The sequence below is a fragment of the Balaenoptera borealis genome (assembly GCF_965194805.1).
Source record: "Balaenoptera borealis genome assembly, chromosome: 13".
NCBI classification, from domain to species: Eukaryota; Metazoa; Chordata; class Mammalia; order Artiodactyla; family Balaenopteridae; genus Balaenoptera; species Balaenoptera borealis.
The window spans coordinates 42,135,878-42,150,217 of record NC_138870.1 but is presented as its reverse complement, the minus strand read 5'-3'; the positions used below and the strand labels follow the sequence as shown (position 1 = coordinate 42,150,217).

Genomic DNA, 14,340 nt, shown 5'->3' with positions numbered 1-14,340 from the left:
CTGTCCTCACGTGTGTCATCTGGAAATAGGATAAGTATGTATTTCTTGTCTTCATCCAAGAGGGGAGATAAAAACGAGAAATAGGACAGGACCAAGGACAGAGTTCCATGCCACTGGTCTCAGGGACCAGAGCCTGCCCTCCAGGCTGGCCTCTCAGCCAGAGCCTCCAGCTCAGCTCATCAAGGCCTGTAAGGTCCTCCCTGCAGTCGCCCAGCTCACCTCTCTTCGTCTTGCCTCTTTCCTCCCCAACTAACTTTGCACACTTAGCTGTTAGTTCATACACAGAGGTAGGGGCCAGAATTGACACTGCTAGATGTGCCGTGGGCCTTAGCTGCAAGGAGCAGGCAGGAAGCACCTGGATGTTCAACTAAGGAGGCAGGTGGGGGATGGGGTGAAGGCAAAGCAGAAAACCAGGCCATGATGAGGCTGGGGAACCAGGCGTCCATCAGCGCATCCAGAGTGGCCACGTCAACAGAGGAAACAGTTCATCCAGAACGTGTGGGTAGGGACAGGATGGATCAAAGGTGGCATAAGTCCCAGTGCTGGGGAATTCTGGAGGCAAAGGCCACGGCACAGGCGGTGGCCACCCGTGAAGCTGTCTTAATACTGAACGTGGATATTCTGAGACCTGGTGCCTGGCATCAGAAAACAGATATTCTTTCAGGACCCATGCCAGCTCCCAGCCATGCTGCTTCCTCAGCTCCCAGCTGAAAACCATCTGTTTAATAATCCACTAGACAATCTTGCTTTGGAGTGACCAGTCTGCCACTGTCAAAATCTGCCTTTTTGCCCTTCTGAATCTCTCCAGTTCCCCATCATTTCTCAAGGATTGCCAGCCATATGTGAGTGGCCACAACTCCGTTTGTTCAGAGTCCTGGCATTAACTCCACGTAGGGCCAGAAGTCAAACTCATGAACGACACCTCTCTCAGCTCGCATGGTATTTCTTTCTTCTGTTTCCTGTTGGAAGACCATCCTCCTCAAGGAAGAGAGGATGGACACGCAGTCGCTGCTGGGCATGTGGTCTTGCTGGTTCTCCAGGTTAATGACAAACTTCAGCCCCTCCAGGCGTCAGCTGTCCCCACAGGGAGTCTGCAAGTGCTGCTGCCTGAGGATTTGGCTGTGGTCCGGGCACCTTCCATCAGTGTGTGAGGCCCTCCGTGACCCACGCAGATCACAGCGTCCCCACCCTCTGGGGTCCGTGCTGAAAGCCTCCCACAGCCCTGAAGCCTGCAGCCCCGTGTTGCCTGCCACCCTGAAATCGCGCCCTTTCTGCAGGATGAGTCTCCCCAGAGCAGAGCACCTAAGAACACAATGTTAAGAAGCCTGAGGTTTAGAGTTAGCAGACCAGGTTCTAGCCCAAGCCTGCCTGTTCATTAACCTCTTGGAGCCTCAGTCTCCTTCTATGCAAAATGGAATAGCGATCGTTCCTCCGCACTGGGTTTTGTGAGGTTTGTGTGAGTTGAAGCATGTAAGGGCCGGGACACAGGGCTGGCCCCGCTGCGGGACCCCTGGGGCCAGCATTATTATCATGTCAGTTCCGAAACCGCAATCTCCCCTTCCTTGTCTAGGGAATTGATCCCTCATCTTCACCTCTTTCTTTTGCCAAGAAGGGAAGTGTATTCAGAGTCTGAGCTCTGCTGTTACCCATCGCGACCCTGGGCTTACTCTAGGACCTTCCCTAGGAAAGTAGCATCTCCCCTCTTGGGCCTGGCCGGGGTGGGCGGGGGAGGTTGCGGTGAACAAGCATGGCGTTCACACACACCTACGGTCAATTAATCTTCAACAAAGGAGGCAAGAATTTACAATGGGAAAAAGACAGTCTTTTCAGCAAGGGATGTTGGGAAAGTTGGACAGCCTCATGTATATTAGAACACACCCTCTCACCATACACAAAAATAAACTCAAAACGGCTCAAAAACTTAAACATAAGAGATTACACCATAAAACCCCTAGAAGGGGACATAGGCAAAACATTCTCTGATATAAATCGTATCAATGTTTTCTTAGATCAGTCTCCGAAGGCAATAGAAATAAAAGCAAAAATAAACGAATGGACCTAATCAAATACAAGCTTTTGCATAGCAAAGGAAACCATAAACAAAGTGAAAAGACAACCTGCGGAATGGGAGAAAATATTTGCAAACGATGCGACCGACCAGGGCTTAATTCCCAAAATATACAAACAGCTCATACAACTCAACAACAAAAAAACAAACAACCCAATCGAAAAAGAACCAAATAGACATTTCTCCAAAGAAGACATACAGATGGCCAAGAGGCACATGAAAAGATGCTCAACATCGCTAATTATTAGAGAAATGCAAACCAAAATCACAGTGAGGTACCATGTCACACCAGTCAGAATGGCCATCATTAAAAAGTCTACAAATAACAAATGCTGGAGAGGGTGTGGAGAAAAGGGAACCCTCCTACACTGTCGGTGGGAATGTAAGTTGGTGCAGCCACTGTGGAAAACAGAATGGAGGCTCCTCAAAAAACTAAAAAGGGAGTTGTCGTATGATCCAGCAATCCCACTCCTGGGCATATATCCAGACAAAACTCTAATTCAAAAAGATATAAGCACCCCTATGTTCGTAGCAGCAGTATGTACAATAGCCAAGACATGGAAACAACCTAAATGCTCATCGACAGACAAATGGATAAAGAAGATGTGGTTGGGCTTCCCTGGTGGCGCAGTGGTTAAGAATTCGCCTGCCAATGCAGGGGACATGGGTTCAAGCCCTGGTCTGGGAAGAACCCATATGCCGCAGAGCAACTAAGCCCATGCACCACAACTACTGAGCCTGCGCTCTAGAGCCTGTGAGCCACAACTACTGACGCCTGTGCACCTAGAGCCTGTGCTCCGCAGCAAGAGAAGCCACCACAATGAGAAGCCGGTGCACCGCAATGAAGAGTAGCCCCCGCTCGCCACAACTAGAGAAAGCCCATGCACAGCAACAAAGACCCAATGCAGCCAAAAATAAATAAATAAATAAAATAATTTTTAAAAAAAACAACAAAAAAAGATGTGGTATATATATATAATGGAATACTACTCAGCCATAAAAAGGAATGAAATAATGCCATTTGCAGCAACGTGGGTAGAACTAGAGATTATCATACTAAGTGAAGTCAGTCAGACAGAGAAAGACAAATACCACATGTTATCACTTATATGTGGAATCTAAAATATGACACACATGAACATATCTACAAAACAGAAACAGACTCACAGGCATAGAGAACAGACTTGTGGTTGCCAAGGGGGAGGGGGGTGGGGGAGGGTTGGATTGCGCGTTTGGGGTTAGCAGATGCAAACTATTATACATAGAATGGATACACAAGTCCTGCTGTATAACAAAGGGAACTATATTCAATATTCTGTGATAAACCAGAATGGAAAAGAATATTAAAAAAGAACGTATATATATGTACAACTGAATCACTTTGCTGTACAGCAGAAATTAACACAGCGTTGTAAATCAACTCTACTTCAATAAATTAAAAAGAAAAAAAAAAGAATGGCGCCCATGCCTCCCTTTCTCCTGCCTGAACACTCTTTCCAGCACTTTCATCCTTAGCATTTGGTTTTCCTCCTTGACAGGAAGTGCTCCCCTCTGTCCCCTCACAGACCGAAGCCGGTCCCGAATTCGCTCAGTCTGGCCTCCAGCACCCGCAAGATTGAGTTCACCTCCTGTGTTGCCGCCTTGTGGTCACTGGGTCCGCTCTGAGCTTCGCCCAGGGCCCCATGGCTACTCCTGACCCCACGCTGGCTGTTTCTCCCTGGTGGCCTTGCCTGCGTCTTCTCTCCGCGTTTTCTGCAGATGGGGCCCTGGTTCCACCCGCCTCCGCGCAAGCCCTGGCGTCCTCCGTCCCACCGTCACAAACCTAGGATGGCGAGCACGGTGCCGCCCTTGAGCACCTCCATGGAGCCAGAGCAGACGAAGTAGAGGGCCTGGAGGGCGTCTCCTTGGTGGATGAGGTACTCGCCAGGCGTGCAGAAGGCGGGCCGCAGGGCCAGGGACAGCGCCCGCAAGCAGCCGCGGCTCGCCGCCTCAAACAGGGGCAGCTGCAGGACCTCCTTGTGAAGGTGCATGGCAATGTCTGCGCGGAGCTCGTCCGGGAGGCTCTGCAGCAGCTGCGGGTGGGAACAGGTGCGGAAGGTTAGGGTGGAGTGGGAGGCAGCCTCCCGCCAGCCCTTTGCACCCCGAGGGCCTCAGAGCGAGGGCAGGCGTGGGAGGGGCCTTGAGCCCCGCCCCGCCCCCCCGCACAGCATCCAGCTCCACACAGGGTCCAATCAGTGAGGGGGGCCGCCTCTGCCTCCCTCTCAATCACTTTATCCTCCCCGCCCCCCATGGGCAGCCCTGCTTTCCTCCTCGAGGCCTTAGACCTGGCCGTCAGTGAGCAGGGCCTCTAGACCTAGCGAGCGTGGAGACGGGCCTCCGAGCCGGCCCGGCTGCCTCCGCTCCATGCCGCTGGCCGCCCAGGAGAGAGTGGAGGCAGGGAGGTCAGAATTCTGCATCTCTTGCCCTCCAGCCCGCTGCTCCTGGGAATCTTAGGCCGAGCGCACACTCCTTGAAGGAGTAAAGGCTGGAAGAAGGGCCGGCCCTGGAGGCCTGCGCACCTCGGTGGTGTCGATACCGTTGTTCACCGCCCAGGTCGCCTGGAAGTACTCGAGCATGCGCTGCTTGAGGGGCTTGGGGATGCGGTGGATGCGGATGTAGTCGCGCAGGTCGCGGGTGCGGCTGTGGTACAGAAAGCGGCGGGCGTACATGCGCTGGATGATGGCCGTCACGTTCCCAAACACCACCGCGTGCATCAGGGCTGGGGAGGGTGGCGAGAGGGGTCACCTCCAGGACCAGCCTGGCCCGGCCGGACACCGTGCGGGACACATCTGTCCTCCCCACCCGCACCCCCGCTTTGGGCAAGGCCCCCGGCCGCTGTGCGGGGTGGAGTCCTGCGGCCAGGTGGGCTCTCCTGGCCCTGGGCTCGGGTTCCTTGGGGCCCCTAGGCAGAAGCACCTCTGGGAAGGACCTCAGGGCCCTGTGGGAGGTGGGGAGGGACGGGTGGCCCAGGGCATGAGTCGGGGAGCGGGCCCTGGACCGGGAGCGGGGCAGGCCTCACCGCCGATGAGCATGGTGCAGATGGAGAAGATCTTCTCCGTGTCCGTGTTGGCAGACACGTTGCCGAAGCCCACGCTGGTGAGGCTGCTGAGTGCGAAGTAGAGGGAGGTGATGTAGGCGCTGCGCAGTGAGGGGCCGCCCAGGAGCTCGGGCCCCGTCCTGTTGGCCTCGCTGCCGCTGCTGCTACAGTTGTCACTCTGGCCAGAGCTGTTCCCTATAGCTGGGCTCCGGCCCACCAGGTAGTAGGGGGTCTCCAGTCGGCGGGCCAGCTCCTGCAGCCAGCCTGGGGAGGGGGCAGGACAGCACTGCTGCACTGCGGGCGCAGGTGTGCCTGCTGGTACCCCCGGGGGGGGGACACACATGGCTGCAAATCCACCCCCAACGCTTCCTGCCACGTCCGTCCCTCCTCTGCCAGCCCTGCGCACCCCTGTGCACCCCCTCACCCCTCCCCAAGACAAGCACACGAGGTCGAGACTGTCATCTCCCCAGACGGTGTCTCTGGGTGCCGAGGCTGGAGCGAGGAGCTCTGCACCCTCCTCCCTGTGCTGGCGCTAATCCCGGGCCGTGGGCCCAGCTGGAGGGGGCAGAGGGACTGGGGGGCTCATTGCACCAGCCACAGCCTCATCCCCAGGGCCGCCTCCTCTGCCTTGTCCTCCCAGACTCCTCTTGCTTTTTCTCTGAGCTCCGGAAAGCCGCCCCGCATTCAGCCTCATCCCCCCCCACAACCACACACACCACCCAACCTCATGCACGCGTTCTCGGGCACACCGACGTGGACGCGTGCACACACCAGTAAGGCTACAGATGCAGTCGAGAGGACAAGGACACACGTGTGTGTGAGCACAGTCCCAGGAGCACAGCCACGGCCTGTGCACGCTTGGGAGAGAGACAAGGGTAAGCGGGCGCTTGCACACTGACACCCAGGTAGGAGAGGGACACACCTGCATGGACACGAGCACACAGGTGAGTGCACTCGGAGGCCACAGACAGGCAGGCCACCGCCGTGCACACAGCTCTGTACACACGCAGACACAAGCCAGCCTGGGACACTGAGAGGAGAGAGAATAAAGATCGTCCCAGTCTCCTCATCAACCCCCCATTCTCTGGTCTGGCCTTGGAGGAGGTGGGGCTGCGTACTGGGGTCTCTCAGGAGCCCACAGCCTCCCAGAGTCACTCAGCCCAGCTGGAGGGCTGTGGGAATTCTAGGGTGTTAGATGGGGGTTCCCAGGGTCCACAGAGGTCCCAGGGGTCCTGGCAGAGCTGGGGGCCATGGGGAGCAAGGGAGAGAGAGCAGATCTAGCATAGAAGTCCAGAGGGTGGGCTCAGGATCACAGGCTGCGGTGGGACCCATCTCTCCACGTGCCCCTCCCCAGCTCCCGACTCCACACTCACCCTAACATCGCACATGCTGCTGCTCTCTGTGACCCTCACACCCCTCCTCTCACCACCCACCCATTCATTCAGCAATCTCATGCACGTGTGCCAGGAGCCGGGGGACCCCCAGAAGTTTACTGTAGTGATGTCTCAGAGGTACACAGCACCCAAGGGTCCCGGGATGGGGCTCAAACCCACATGCTATTGGCTAGAGCTAGAAGGCTTCCCGGAAAAGGGGACACTGGTGGTTGGTCTCAGAGGATGGGTAGTTTTGAGACAAACTGAGAGGGGGGTCATTCCTGATCTAAGGAAAGGTGTGGGCTAAACCTAGAGCTGGAGACAAGTACAGGCGAGTAGCTTGGCTTAGCTAGAGTGTGGGGTCCACACTGAGGGAGCAAACTCCAGGCTAAGGAGTTGGGGGGATGTGCAAAGTCCTGAGCCAAGGTGAGGACTCACCCTCCTGTTATTTGAGATGTGCTGTGAGAATGCAAGGAAGTACACAAAACTCTTCAGTCGTCAGTTAGTTAGGCCTCTGAGGTGAAGCCAGTAGCTGGATGAGGAGGAGGGGGCTGGAGGGTGGAGAAGCAGGAGGATGAGGGGAGGATGCAGAGGGGTCCCTCCTCACTCAGTCTTGGTCATGGGGCATTGGCAGTCCCTGGAGCTGGTGGCGGATGATCCCTCTGCGTGGGGAGTGTCGGCTGCAGAGGCCGTTCTGGAGGCTGGTGGTTTTCATACTGAGAAATGCTCCGAGCGACCTCCCTCAGTATTTAGCACAGTCTTTTGAAAATCCAGCCCATCTCCACTGGGCTGATGGGATTCTGGGGCTGGAACTCTATGTCCACACCAGGGGCAGTGGAGCAGTAGAACCAAGGCAAGGAGGCAAAGGGAAGGCACCTCCCACCAGACAGAGCTGGGCCAACAAGAGGCGCCACTCTCACCCATGGACATCCCTCCCAAGGTGGACTTTGGGAGGTCTGGGTGTGGCTCCCACCCAGTTGGGGGTAGTTTCCCTGGAGAAAGAAGGGGCAGATGATGATGTGAAGGACTTGGAAACTCCCCTAATGTGAGCTAGTACCAGCCCCTGTGGAACTTAGGGTTCAAGGGTGTCATCTGCCCAACAGTCAGACAGCCCCTTACAAGCCCCATGCTCTCCATGGAGGGGCTCAGAGCCCCTCTGGGAGCCAAAGGTGTTCTTCATGTCAGCTCAGCAGCCCCTGTGAGGTGGTCAGAATGGAGGATCCACATGGACTCAAGACATGGGGTGTCTGGGTTCTGTGTGGCAGGGGACTGACCTGGTGATTTGGTGTCTCACCCACTTAGGGGTCAGGGCTCTGGCATCACCATTACCCATCTCCCAGTCCTCTGAGCATGTTCGTTGGTGGACCGTCTGACCCCAGAGCCACCTCCGCCACAGCCTTCCTCTGGGAAGGGCGGGCGCCAAGGAGCTGACATACTGCCTGCAACGTCTTGGTTCCTGTGCTCGGCAGCTAGAGCTTTGGGGAATATCCAAGTGGGCCTCTGGGCTACACACCAGTCTCCGTGGGCTTGGCGAGGGAGGGAGGATTTGCAGGAGTCTCCTCATCCCTGGGAACTGAGCAGAGCATGTTTCTAAGGCCAACCTGGACTCCTGGTGACCGATCCCATCAAGGAGCAGACAGTCATGGGGGGGGGGGCATCTGAGCAGCTGGCCTCTTGCCCACTGACTGGAAATGGGGGCTAAAGGCCAGTTACGGGGAAGTTACCAGAGGGCTGGAGGGCATGGGAGGAAGAAGGTGTGTCCAATTTTGGAGCTGCGGGCGTGGAGAGTTAGACGTTGTTGGAACAGAATGGTCTGGAGACAGAGGGAGAGGATGGAAGTTGAGATGTTCACACCGTGGTGCCAGTGGAATCGCCCAGGGAGAGCAAGGCGGCGGGAGGGGGTGGCCAGGACAGGAGGAGGCCTCCTCACAGGGCAGAGAGATGGCTGGCAGGGTCAGGTGCTACAGGGACTTCAAAGGGAAAGAGTTTGGCCCCAGAAGGTCACTGTGACCTGCAGGGTGACATTTGGGGTTGAGAGGTGGAGGTGGAAGCCCTCCTGGCAGGAGTTAAGACTTGAGTGGGAGGCGAGCAGAGGGAGGAGCTGCAAGAGTGGAGGTGAAATGAAGGAGAGTGAAGACACTGGTGGGACGCAGAGAAAGGCTGCATTTCGGGCTGGGGCAGGGCTGAAGCAGCTGAGAAACATGCTGCCGGAGGTGACAAGAGTGGGCAAGGGGCCTTAGGAGCCAAGATGGTGAGGGATGAGCTTTTGAGAGGGTGGCAGGAAAGCGCCAGGCATCGGAGCAACCCTGGAGAGGTCTTCTGAGAGGGGTGGGGTTCCCAGCTGGGCAGGGAGTGGGCGAATGTGAATGTGACACAAGCTTGACCACGAGGAGGCCATGATGGGTGAATAGACTCCCCCAGGCAGCCCACCAGGCTTCCTCCACAATGTGGCCCTGCAGGAGAGCAGGCCTGCCTCGAGGTGGTGGCTCTGTCACGCTCCCACCTGCACACACACGCGCCAGCCCCCTCATTCTCCTTACAAACACACACCTACTGGCACACATGCCCCTGATACACACTTATGAGCATGTACACATGCAGACTTGCACACATCTCTCTGATACCTGATATCAGCTCACGGACATCCCCTGACAGACACACACTTGGACTCACATTTCCCTGACGCACGCACCCTCAAGTGAACGGATTCCTTGGGCACATATGTACACACACACACACACACACACACACACACACACGCACACGCACACGCACACACACACACACACACACACACACAGAGGCAGCCTCCAGTACCGATCTCAGGCAGCTCGGAGGCGCTGCTCTCGATTTCCCGCTGGCCGATGTAGAACCAGATGCAGGCCACCCAGTGGGCGAGCAGGGCGAACACGGCCATGAGCAGGGTCAGCACCACGGCACTGTACTGCGAGTAGCGGTCCAACCGCGGGAGCAGGCGCAGCAGGCGCAGCAGGCGCACCGTCTTCAGCAGATGCGCCCCGAAGTACTGAGGTGGGGGGAGGCGGGAGGTCACCCCAGGGCCGGCCCCCCTGTCCTGCCCCAAAGCCCACCCAGCCCAGCCGCACTGACCACGTTGACCTTGAAGGCGTGCAGCAGGTCGAAGGGCAGCGCCGCAATGACATCCAGCAGGAACCAGGTGCTAACGTAGTGGAGGCAAATGGACTTTGGGGCAAACACCACCTGGCCCGACTTGGACACGAACGTGGTGCGGAAATTCAGCACAATGTCTGGGGGAAGTTGGGGCGGGAGTCAGCACCGGTGGGGAGGAGCCACATTTTCCGGGGCACCTGCTCAGTGTGTAACACTGTCCTGGGCCCTTTACCTGCATTGTCTTAGTTTTCGCAGTAAACCAGAGGGTGGATATTGTTGTGCCTATGTGATGGAGGGAGAAACCAGCTTGGAGAGGCTATGACTAGCTCAGGGCCAAGTAACCCATTAGTGATGAAGACATATTTGGAACTAGGTCTGATTTCAAGGACCACAAGTCATAAACGGGGGAGAGCAAGGGGGACACTGGGGGGCAGTGGAAGACATGCAGACTATCCCCATCAAAGCCCGGGGGGTCACCAGCCCAGGGAGGGGTGGGAGGCACAGAGCACACATACCAAGAATGAAGAGGACCTCCACGGCCAGGTCGCAGACGCTGGGGGGGCCACGGGCGGCACTGGGCTCCCGGGCTGTGCTCACGCACACGCTGTAGGGCACGGTGACAGCCACGTAGAGGGTGGCGAGCAGGATGAAGCCGTCCCAAGTGGCCCTCAGTGACCCACAGTGCAGCAGGATGAAGGGTGACTTCCGGATGGCAGCTACTTTGTACTCGGGCAAATTTGGCTTCTCTCCAAACACCCCCTGAATGAGAGGCAGGGCAGGTCCAGGCAGGGAGGACAGGAAATTGGCACAGGCTGAGTTTGGAGAGGGTCTGGGACAGGCATCTGCCTCCTTTCTCTCCCTGCATTCTCAAAACAACCTCTGACACAGGCATCAGAGTCCCCTTGTTATAGATCAGAAGACGGAGGATCGGTGAGCTCAAGTGACTTAGGTGAGGTCACACAGCTGCTTAGGGGAGGAGCCAAGATTGAGCCAAGGCCCATCTGACTCCAGGGCCAAAACTCTCCGCTATACCTTTGACAGATCAGGCGTGTGACATTCTCACCACAAGCCCCAAAGTGCTGGTGGGGCCTCAGTAGCCCCCTGGACATTCTCTCTGTGGTGGGCTCGGTTCCCCTTCTCCATCTCCTCAACCGGCCCCTACCCTGCCCCACCCCCCAAACACACACCCTAGCGCCAATCCACCTTATTGAGCTTGTGCTTGCCCTTGGGCTGCTTCTGCAGGTGCCCAGACAGGTGGTAGAGCACAGCCCGGCTCCGTCGCCGGTTGGCATTGAAGCCTTTGGCCCCTGCCCGGCCATATCGGCGTCGGCCACCACCTGCAAAAGAAGAGGGGGGGGAGAGAATGATGGGCAAAGCACTCACGCGCCTCAGCCCAGGGGCTTGCGGGTAGGACACCAGTTGCTGGCCCACAGAATGGTCTGGCTCACTGACTAGTTAGTCTATTTAGAGCTGGGGGCTCCAGCGTTTCTCACTTTCTGGAGTCACTTGCCAACACCAGCAACGGGCAGTCCTGGGGGTGCTTACAGACACTCCTCCCAGTGCCTGCTTCTAGGAGAAGCAGGTTTGGACCCAGGCAAGGCAAGAGAGGAACACCACAGGGAAAGGCCTGACAGAGGAGTGGGAGGCGGTTCCCAGGGTGGGGAGTGCAGAGCTAGCAGGAGGCCATTGGGCAGAGTCAAGGCTGCCCAGGGCTGGGGGCGGGGATGGGGAACAGAGAGTACCCCCAACACCCCCAAATGGCAAAGAGGTCTTGGAGCAGCTTCTGATGACGGCTTTGTGAGCTGTCCAAAGCCCCCCCCCCCCCCCCCGCCTCCGCCAGCCCTTAGAGGATGCAAGAGGGGAAAGACCACAAGGACTTAAAAGAGGGCTTTGGCCAGGACTCCCCAGACAGGTTTGCATGAGGACAAGGAGCCAGGTGGGTCTGTGCTCAGCCTCACTAATCGGTGGGAAAATGGTACTTCATGGGCACTAGTGGAATTTGTTTCTTTCAGTTTCTTAGTAAAGTTGACTTTAGAAGTCCAACTTTGTCTCCACAAGCTCTCTGTACCTGGGCCTGGGGAGGTGAGAGCAGCACAGGCTCCTCGGCCAGCAGAGCAGGAGTCAGTGCGTGCAGGCGGGGTGGGGGGCCCACAGACCCACACTGGGCACCATGGCCCCGCCAAGGCTTGAGGTACCCAACACCCCAGCCGCAGCAGCCAAATCGGCACCCCACAGGCACCCACCTGTCTCCTTCCAGCTGTCGGGGCCCCCTCGGTTCTTGGTATCACTGATGTCCTTGTGAGAGACCAGGAAGAGGGCCACCTCCCCTTTCTCATTCTTTATGGGTATCACATCCAGGAGACACCAGAACGGGAGCCCTGGGCACAAAGGCAGACTCAGCCCAGCTCCCACTCTACACCCGAGCCAAGGTGACAGAAGGGCCATTGACACCCCTGGTCAAGGCACATGCCAGCTCCACTTAGGACACTTAGACTCGATCCAACAGGGCGGGGGAAGGCAAGGGAGAGCAGAGACGACAGTCAGACATGTGTGTTCATAGATCTGTCCTGCTAAGTAAGATGGGGACATTTTTCTGCTGGGGTGGGAAATCCAAGATGGGAAATTGAGTACCAGCTGAGATTGGGGTGAGGACCGAAGAAAGGAGGGGCCAGGAACAAGAGGAGGAGTGGAGAAAGAGGAGAGGGGAATGTGGGAAGATGGGATGAGATGGAGAAGATAGGATTGGAAAGGAAGGACTGTGGATGGGGTGGGTACCAGGCTGGGTGAGACCACGAAAGTAAGGCAGGCTGGCCAGGTGGCCCCTCACCGCTCTTCCGGTACAGGATCAGCTCGGCCTTGAACTCCTTGTGCTCATCCAGGGCCTTGCGGATCTGGTGGCGGACGAGCTCACTGGTGTCTGGCCCATAGAGGAAGGAGCAGGCACAGCCCCGTTGCATGACCTCGGCCCGGGAGAAACCCGTGAGGTCGCAGAAGCCATCAGAGCAGTAGACCACGGGGAAGAGCCCCGCCACCTGGGCGTTGCCCAGCACGAAGTTACTATCTGCAAGAGAGCACCTCTCAGAGGAGGTGTGGGGTGAAGGGGCACAGGGTCTACTACCCCTCCTTTCCCAATTTCCTGCAATCAAAGGGCAGGTGTTACAAATCCCAGGAATCCTGTGTGTGAGTGTTTGGGATGGGGGGTTGGGGGAGGGTTAGGACAGGAGCTGTTTATGAACAGGAATTAGAGTGTCACCTGTGTGTCGGTGCCCTGAAAGGTCCCACTCCTAGCATCGTGTGTATAAGTGCATTCAAGAATTGGCATGTGTGAGCCCTGAGGTTGGTGAATGCAGCCCCGTGTGGGTGCTGTGCCCTCTGGAGTGTGACCTGAGCAGCTTGGGGTAAGGTGTGGGGTTAGGGATGTCCAAAGGAGGACTGCAGGACCAGTTCTAGGCCAGCCTCAGCCCCCCTCCCCCCACCCCGCCAGCCTCTGCCAGGTTCACTCACCAGCCAGGTACTCAGGTTGGCTATTTGGCTCCTCCCACCGAGACACACTTGGACGGAGAGGCAATCCAAGCCACCATCTATTCTGCACTCTGTTTGAGCCCCAGTTGCCTGAGCCCCTGGCTCAGGAATTAGTGAATGTGATCCACAATGGGGGTGTAAGAACGGTAGCTGAGCTCTGGCAGCCTGGAGCCACGAGTGTATTGGGGAGTGGGGGGCGCTGAATCAGCAGGCTGCAGGAGCCAAGTGCAGGCAAAGCAGATGGAGAAGCCTGGGGTGGGGGTGGTCTCAGAGATGGGCTTCCACCCCTATCAGGAACCAGAGACAGAGGCAGAGAGCTGGGAAGCCCCACTGGGGGTGAGTTTGAGGGAGGAGAAGAAGGGAGGGGGCTTTCACGACTTTCCCAGTGCTCAGAGCCCCGGAAAACCAGGATCCAGAAGCTCCGGTCACCTTCTCCAAACTTCCCCAGTCTTAGTGGGAGTCCCCAAACCTATCTTTTGGGGGCTAGAGAGCTCAGTGGGTTTAGGCTGGTGGGTTTAGGTGGTGAGGTGAGGTTGGACTAACAGTGCTCTCCTGAGTCCCGCCTACTCTATCTCGGTTTGCAAACCTCTTTTCTAAATCTGTTTTTTTAGCCTCTAGGCTGTCCCTTGAGCGCCGCTTCCTTGCCTCACTTCCCAACCCGCCAGTTCGAGGGTAGTTTCGGTGGGATAGCGCCAGACGCAGGGATGGGATGGGTTAGACTGACTAGGTCGGGGTTCGCGACCCCAGGAACAGACGACATGACCGGCCCCCAAACCCAGAGAGTTCTAGCCATTTTGCCTGGCCCGGGGCAGTGTTGACTCTGAATTTTTCGGAAACGGCGTCTGGAAGGAGACGGTGGTCCCAGCTAAAAGTGGGGCTCGGGGAAGGGAGGGCGAGAGCAGGAGGGCTCCAGGCTGAGATGTCTGGGTGCAGGACTGACGGGAACACTGGCCAGGGACAGCTGGTCCGGGAGCCAGTGGGGCGAGGGTCGGGACTCACGCGTGCCGTCGAAGCGCGTGGCGATGGTGTCCAGGAAGGTGTTCTGCGGCGCCAGGAGTCCCCGCATGGCCGGCATCTTAGGCGGCTGTGGCCGCCTGCCCCATCCCTCCGGGGCGCGGGGGCTCAGCGCCGGGAGAGGGCGCCCAACTCGGCCGCCCCCCGCCGGGCCCCGC

At 57.4% G+C, this 14,340-nt stretch overlaps 1 protein-coding gene across 3 annotated transcripts in view; it reads right to left on the bottom strand.

The window, feature by feature from the left end:
• KCNH3 (potassium voltage-gated channel subfamily H member 3) overlaps positions 1–14,340 on the bottom strand; it is a 19,098-nt gene extending 4,758 nt beyond the window's left edge. For 2 of the 3 annotated variants that reach the window (XM_082352358.1, XM_082352359.1), the window contains exons 1-10: positions 14,168–14,340; positions 12,474–12,707; positions 11,890–12,024; positions 10,850–10,983; positions 10,162–10,405; positions 9,626–9,783; positions 9,335–9,542; positions 5,127–5,408; positions 4,627–4,826; positions 3,891–4,140 (exon numbers count right to left, since the gene is read on the bottom strand). In XM_082352358.1, coding sequence (XP_082208484.1) covers positions 3,891–4,140; positions 4,627–4,826; positions 5,127–5,408; positions 9,335–9,542; positions 9,626–9,783; positions 10,162–10,405; positions 10,850–10,983; positions 11,890–12,024; positions 12,474–12,707; positions 14,168–14,243 — 1,921 coding nt within the window. In that variant the 5' untranslated portion in view covers positions 14,244–14,340. Of the gene's footprint in view, positions 1–3,890; positions 4,141–4,626; positions 4,827–5,126; positions 5,409–9,334; positions 9,543–9,625; positions 9,784–10,161; positions 10,406–10,849; positions 10,984–11,889; positions 12,025–12,473; positions 12,708–13,150; positions 13,256–14,167 lie in introns of those variants that run through there. The other variant, XM_082352360.1, reaches the window with a different exon arrangement.